Source organism: Netta rufina (genome assembly GCF_964035555.1).
Source record: "Netta rufina genome assembly, chromosome: 2".
Classification (NCBI taxonomy): domain Eukaryota; kingdom Metazoa; phylum Chordata; class Aves; order Anseriformes; family Anatidae; genus Netta; species Netta rufina.
The window spans coordinates 41,763,531-41,770,353 of record NC_140124.1 but is presented as its reverse complement, the minus strand read 5'-3'; the positions used below and the strand labels follow the sequence as shown (position 1 = coordinate 41,770,353).

General features: G+C 56.0%; 1 protein-coding gene across 1 annotated transcript; it reads left to right on the top strand.

The window, feature by feature from the left end:
• Positions 1 to 2,188: 2,188 nt before the first annotated feature.
• On the top strand, positions 2,189 to 5,609 carry EOMES (eomesodermin; the record flags this gene model as incomplete). The annotated part of the gene is made up of 6 exons (XM_084306933.1): positions 2,189 to 2,955; positions 3,084 to 3,238; positions 3,353 to 3,474; positions 3,891 to 4,049; positions 4,140 to 4,201; positions 4,874 to 5,609. 6 exons carry the CDS (start codon positions 2,189 to 2,191, stop codon positions 5,607 to 5,609), a joined length of 2,001 nt encoding a protein of 666 aa, XP_084163059.1.
• Positions 5,610 to 6,823: the final 1,214 nt, after the last annotated feature.

Here is a 6,823-nt window from a genome sequence, read left to right as displayed (position 1 = left end):
CTGTATTTGAATAAACCCAGGGAAACCCAGCTTTATTTGAATAAAGCCCAACAAAACATGATAATCTGTAACCCTTCAAAGACCTACAATTTCTTTCAACATTCTTTTTGTGGTTTGGAGGTTATTTTGGTAGTTTTACGAACCTAACACGCTCCTTTCTGTTTCGCCAGTCTGCTGCTTCTGCAATTTATCTATAACATCTAAAGGGCTGCGGGACCTATTCATAAATCTCCGGTCCCGCACATGAGCGAAGCATCCCGCAGCTTTTTGGGGTGATGTTCCCCGGAGAGGTCCGGGGCAGGCAGCAGGAGCGGAGCCGACTTGTAGGGACCGTGTGGGGCAATGCCCCGGCTGCCTCCCTGACCCACGAGGGGAGAATTGCAAGCCGGGGCAATGAGATCCCGGGTCCCGGGAGTCCGGCAGGTGCCTGCGATGGCCACTTCAGTTTGCGGGGTGCGAAAGATTGGGACTTTTTCCGCACCGTGCAGATTGCGTGAACGAGCATCCACATTTCAGGCTGCGCCCTCAAACCCTGGCATAGCCGAAGGGCAGCAGAAGGCGGGCAGGTCTCCGTCCTTGTCCCTGTCCCCGACCCCGTATCTGTCCCTGTCCCTGTTCCCGTCCCCATCCCCATCCCCGGTGCCGGCCGGCCTGGGGGGAGCTGCGTGTTCAGAGGCTGGGGTCGAGGCCGGGCTGCTCCGAGCTGAGCTGAAAATCCCCCCTGCTCCGGAAAGAGCTGGAAGGAAACCCGAATTCGTTAGAGAAACTTCACCGCAGGTGTATTTCGTAGTGAAGTGGAAAGCTCCCCTTGTAGCGGGACGGCCATGGTTTTCCTGCCCCCCGTACCCCGCTGGCAGCCGGAGCATCATCGGGAGGTTTTCTGCCTTTCCCTCTGAAACGCGAGGTTAGCCAAATTTTGGAGGAAAAACCGCAGCAGCCTTCAGCAGCGACCAGCACCTGTGTCAAACCGTGGCCGGTCTGTGATCCTGGAAAAATTCGCTCCCTTACACCCTGCAAAGAAGCATCGCCAAATCTCTTTCCGTGCCGGAGCACCGGGCTTCCCCGGAGCTATTTCGATATTTTCCTCGGACGCCAAATCGGGAAAACGCTGTCCCGAAGCGCACGGGGGACTGGGGGCAGCGGGTTAGGGGGCAGTGCCGGCTGTCACCAGCCCCCCCCGGGCACCCCGGAGGTGGCACGGCGGGGACCGCTCCCCCCGGAGCCGCCTTTCGGTTGGGATCCGGGGGACGCAGGTGAAACCCCGGATCCCGAACCCCCAAAACCGGCCGGGCACCGCCGTGCGGGCTGCATCCGGAGCAAGATCCACGTCCCGCTGCGGAGCCGCTCCGGTTGCTGGCTGCGGATTGCGGCAGCCCGATGCGGAGCGGCTCCGCCGGCGGCTCCTGGCGTCCCGCAACGAAATCCTGGCCTCTCCTTGGGGCCGCCCTCAAATTCGGCCCCGAGGAGGAGGCACCGGGCTTGCAGCGCTCCCCGCCATGCGGGCGGCTGCGGGGAGAGGGGCTGCGGGGCTGGAGCTGCCAAATCCTTGGTGCGGGCTCTGCCCGTTCCGCAAAATCAGGCGGGCATCCAAATCTTCCCCAAATCCCCGTTCCCTCCCCCGCCGGGGCGGCCGTTCCCATCCGGGGGAAAGCGAGGAACGGATCGCTCCCGCATTTCGGGCTCTGGCAACCTCCCCATCCTCCGAAGGGGAAAGCGGGCTGCGGGGAACCGGCCACCGGCCTCCCGAGCACCGGCAGCTTCCCACCGAGCCCCCCCGGTAAGGTGCGGGGTGCCTCCCGGTCACACCCGGGGAGGGCACCGGGGGACGGCTGGGCTCGCCTGGCCCTTCTTTTTTTGGGGTTGATGGGGGTGATGCCGGCAGCCGGCTGCGGGGAGGACGGGGAGGGAATGTGGGGGAGGAGGGGGGATGCCGGGGACGCGCACCCCAGAGTCACAGGTGACTTGTTCCAATTAGTAGCTGTCTAATTAAATTAGTGTCACCCGGGCCAGCCAATGGGCCGGCGGGGGCGGGGGAGGCGGCGACGAGCCATGCCCCTCCCCGGCTGCTGCCCGAGGAGCGGGGTATAAACGGCCCGGGCCCGGCCCCGGCGCATCGCTGCGCGGCTGCGGGTCGGGGTCGGCAGCGGGCTGCGGGCAGGGGGCTGCTGGGCACCGCCGCCCGCCGGGGATGCAGCTGGGCGAGCCCCTGCTGGCTGCAGCGGGGGGGACACCCCTGCCGGGAGCCCCCTTTTACCCGCTGGAGGGCGGCGGGCGAGGCGCTGGAGGAGGAGGAGGAGGAAACAGCAGCAGCAGCACCCGCGGGCCGCCCCGGCCGGGCTCCCCGCCTCGCCTGGAGCTCGAGAAGGCGGCCAAGAAGTTTGGGGGGGCCCCGACCATGCTGGGCGAAGCGGAGGGGGGCGAGCCGCCCTTCGCCGCCCCCAAAGCCGACGGCCGCAAAGCCACCCCCTGCGGGGAGGAGGAGCTGCCCCCGGCGGCGGCGGCAGCAGCAGCCCGCTACTCCCTGGACAGCCTGAGCCCCGAGCGCTACTACCTGCAGTCCCCCGGCCCCCCGGGGGGCGAGCTGGGGGGGCCCTGCGCCCTTTTTCCCTACCCACCGGGAGCGCAGCACGGCGCCGTCTACCAGCCCCCCGGCGGGCCGCCCCGCTACCCCTACGGCTCCGTGCTGTCCCCCGGGGGCTTCACCGGAGCCGTATGCCCGCCCGGGGGCCGGCCGCAGTTTGGAGGCGGAGGGGGGTACCAGTACGGGCAGGGGGCGGCCCCCGGGGGGCTCTACGGGCCCTACCCGGCGGCGGGGGGCTCCTGCGGGGGGCTCGGGGCGCTGGGGGTGCCGGCAGCCGGGCCGGGGCTGCGGGCTCAGGTCTTCCTCTGCAACCGGCCCCTGTGGCTCAAGTTTCACCGGCACCAGACGGAGATGATCATCACCAAGCAGGGCCGGTAAGAAGCCGGGGAAGGGGGGCGCGGGGGTCCCACGGGGGTGGGTGGGATGCTGGCCGGCTCCCGGGCAGGCGGTGAGGTGGTTTTCCCGTCCCGCATGCAGCATGGTGTTGGTCCCCTTCCCGCAGGAGGATGTTCCCTTTCCTGAGCTTCAACATCACCGGGCTCAACCCCACGGCGCACTACAACGTCTTCGTGGAGGTGGTGCTGGCGGACCCCAACCACTGGCGCTTCCAGGGGGGCAAGTGGGTGACCTGCGGCAAAGCCGACAACAACATGCAAGGTAAGGGCGGCTCTCCCCGCCCGGCTCGGCTTCCCCCCAAAATCCCCCCTGCTTCCCAGCCCTTTGGCAGGGCTCCTCTCGTTGGCTGCCCGCTGATGTGGGGCTTTTCCCTAGGCAACAAGGTGTACGTCCACCCCGAGTCGCCCAACACCGGGGCGCACTGGATGCGGCAGGAGATTTCCTTCGGGAAGCTGAAGCTGACGAACAACAAAGGTGCCAACAACAACAACGCGCAGGTAAATGGCGACACGGGGACACCGGGCTCTCGGGGCTTTCCAGCCTGTCGAGCTGCTAGGTCAATGTCCTTGTCACTTCTTCCCTTCTTAACGGGCTGTAAATCTGCTTTTCTAGTTGTCTTCCTAGGGAGAAGCGATGTCAGAAGTGTCTGCGTGAATTTCTTTGTCTTTAAGCGAGATGTCTTTAGCCTAGGGTTGTTCAAAAAGTGCAGCTGATAGCTCTCGACTTGCTGCATTTACAGAACTTAGCATATTAGTAACCTAGCGGAGCAGAGGGCTGCCTGCTGTGAATCCTCTCCCGCTAGCAGCAAAAATCTCCCCCTTCCCGAGTCAGAGGATTAAAAGGACTTTTATTGCCTGGAAGCGGAAAGGTTGCTGCAGTTTGATTTAGCATTGTTTTCCATGGTTCCTTTCAGATGATAGTCCTGCAGTCTCTACACAAGTACCAGCCTCGGCTCCACATTGTGGAAGTGACTGAAGACGGGGTCGAAGATCTGAATGATTCTTCAAAGACACAGACGTTTATTTTCCCTGAAACGCAGTTCATAGCGGTTACGGCATATCAAAACACTGATGTAAGCACGGGTGCATAAAACTATAGGTATAAAATCGGGTGGTGTGGGTTCGGCATGTCATTTTGACTGTGTTCTGCTCCTGTTTTTTAGATTACGCAGCTCAAAATTGATCACAATCCTTTTGCCAAGGGCTTCAGGGACAACTATGACTCGTAAGTACATGTCTGTCATGCAGCTGTTTCTGTCTTTGAGGCATGATTCTGCCCTCAAATACTTGTGTCTAAAGAGAAAAAGGGAAGCTCTTTGATAATACTTCAGTTCTTCAGAAGCAGTTATACTTCTACTAGCAGCTCTGCTGGCTCATGCGCTCTTTTTAAAGATGTTAAATGTCTGTCTTAGGCATATGTCTATTTGAAGAGTTGATGCATCATCTTGATCGCATTTTACAGCAGGCTGCTGAATTTTGGTTAAATACACTGGCAAAACCTAGCTGGCTTGGATGCAGGCAGTAGTGTATCAGCAGTATCTGTACAGGATAGGTGACTTCAAAGTGTAAGCAAGGCTTGCCTAGTCATCCATTTCTGACGCTTGTCTCTGAAAACCTGTAGTTGTAGGTATTCAAGTCTAGCTTCTCAAAGGGCTGCATTTCATTTAAAATTGATTGCTTGGCAGATAACAGTGTATACTGATAGTAGCAATATTATAAACTTGATCCCGGTCTAGGAAAAGCAACCTGAATTTGTAAAGGTGATGAAAATGAACTTCCAGATCAACTTGATTGTAGTTCTAGCTAGGAAATAACTCAGTTTCTTCTTTTTTTCTTTTTTTAATACTGTACTTGGAATTGTAGGAACGACTCTCAGTGTTTCTCTTTTACGTTGTAGCATGTACACAGCCTCAGAAAATGACAGATTAACTCCATCTCCCACGGATTCTCCTAGATCCCACCAGATCGTCCCTGGCGCCCGCTACAGCGTGCAACCGTTCTTCCAAGAACAGTTTGTCAACAACCTGCCCCCAGCCAGGTTTTACAACGGGGAGAGAACCGTACCGCAGACAAATGGCTTGCTCTCCCCGCAGCAGAGCGAAGAGGTGGCCAGCCCTCCTCAGCGGTGGTTTGTTACTCCTGTACAGCAGCCCAGTGCCAACAAACTGGACATGAACTCCTACGAGACGGAGTATTCTCCTAGCACCTTGCTCCCTTATGGCATTAAATCCCTCCCGCTTCAGACATCCCATGCTCTGGGATACTACCCTGACCCCACATTTCCATCCATGGCTGGCTGGGGGAGCAGGGGCTCTTACCAGAGGAAAATGACCACGGGATTACCTTGGACCTCCAGAACAAGTCCTCCAGGCTTCTCTGAAGACCAGCTTTCCAAGGAGAAGGTGAAAGAAGAAATTGGCTCGTCCTGGATAGAGACTCCACCCTCCATAAAGTCTCTAGATTCAAATGATTCTGGGGTCTACACGGGTGCTTGTAAGCGAAGACGGCTCTCCCCTAGCACTTCAAGCAATGAAAATTCCCCATCCATGAAATGTGAGGACATTAATGCTGAGGACTATAACAAAGACACTTCAAAAGGCATGGGCTACTATGCGTTCTATACTAGTTCTTAAAGCATCCTTTTACTCCAGTTGGCTGTTTTATTTTCAGGGTGGCCTTGGTTTTTTTTGCATTACAATTGCCAAAAAGACTCTTGCCTTCCACCTTAAATTGTTGTGTGCAATTCTAAAGAAGGTGCCAAAGCTTTTTGACTGTTGCAGGTAACTAAGTAGGGAAAGAGCAAATTATGATACTTATCTCCTTCTAGAAGGAGCCGCATGTGGAAGCTGTAAGCAGGAGCCTAGGTTTTTTACAAGGTGGCTTATTTATTGGAGACACTAAAGTGTACAGTTTGGCTTAGCTCAGAGGCCTGATCAAATCTATGCACTGCTGAGCAATGAAACGGGGGGTTGGATCCCAAATTTCACTGTCTTCTCTGCCTGCCCCCCTGATTAAAAAGGGGGCTAGGCTGCGGGGGGCTGCACAGATGCTACATTCTGCTTTAGAGCAAGCTGGTTTCTTCAACCCTTGTCTGCAGCACAATTGACTGAGTTGGATGCTGCTCAGCTAAGGCTTTCTTTGGCAGAAGACGGTTAAAAAAAATAAGGCCTGCTTACCAGGCAGGGTTTTCTTAATCTAAGGTCCTGTTGCTAGCAATGGTGTTATAATGACCAGATCTGACTTTTCTTTGTCCAGAACTTGCATAAGAACATGCCTCCATCCCAAAAGCCTAACCTTTACTGAGGTGGCAAAAAAAAAAAAACACAAAAGTGTACAGTTGTGTTTTGTCTAGGTACACTGTAGCATATTGTGGAATAATGTATAAATAGTTGACCTATAGTTGTTCAGCCAGAAGGACCTCCGGTGGTGCTTTGAAGTTCAAAAGGCATATCTTGGTTAATCAAACTTAGCATATGGAGCATTGCAAAGACCATTAACAGATTTCTATTTGCGTGTATGTAAAGTGACTTTCAGCTGCCCTGTGTCGAACTGGAAGTGATGTAACTTACCCACTTTTCTTGCCTATAGTTTCAGCCATTTTAAACTCATCAACCCTAGAGCACTGGCACACGAACTTCTCCCCGTGAAAGTTGGTTCTGTTTTTTATGTACATAGTAGTAATTTTTAATAAATGTGGTGCTGCCAGGGATGAGTGGGATTGGATCTCTGCTTCTTTGCCTCTTTTGGGCATTCCAGCTGGGGGGAGGAGGGAGTCCCAGCCTGGGGATGCTGCATCCTTAAGGAGTGGGGACTGAGATGTTTCCAAATTTAAACATCTTTTTAAAGT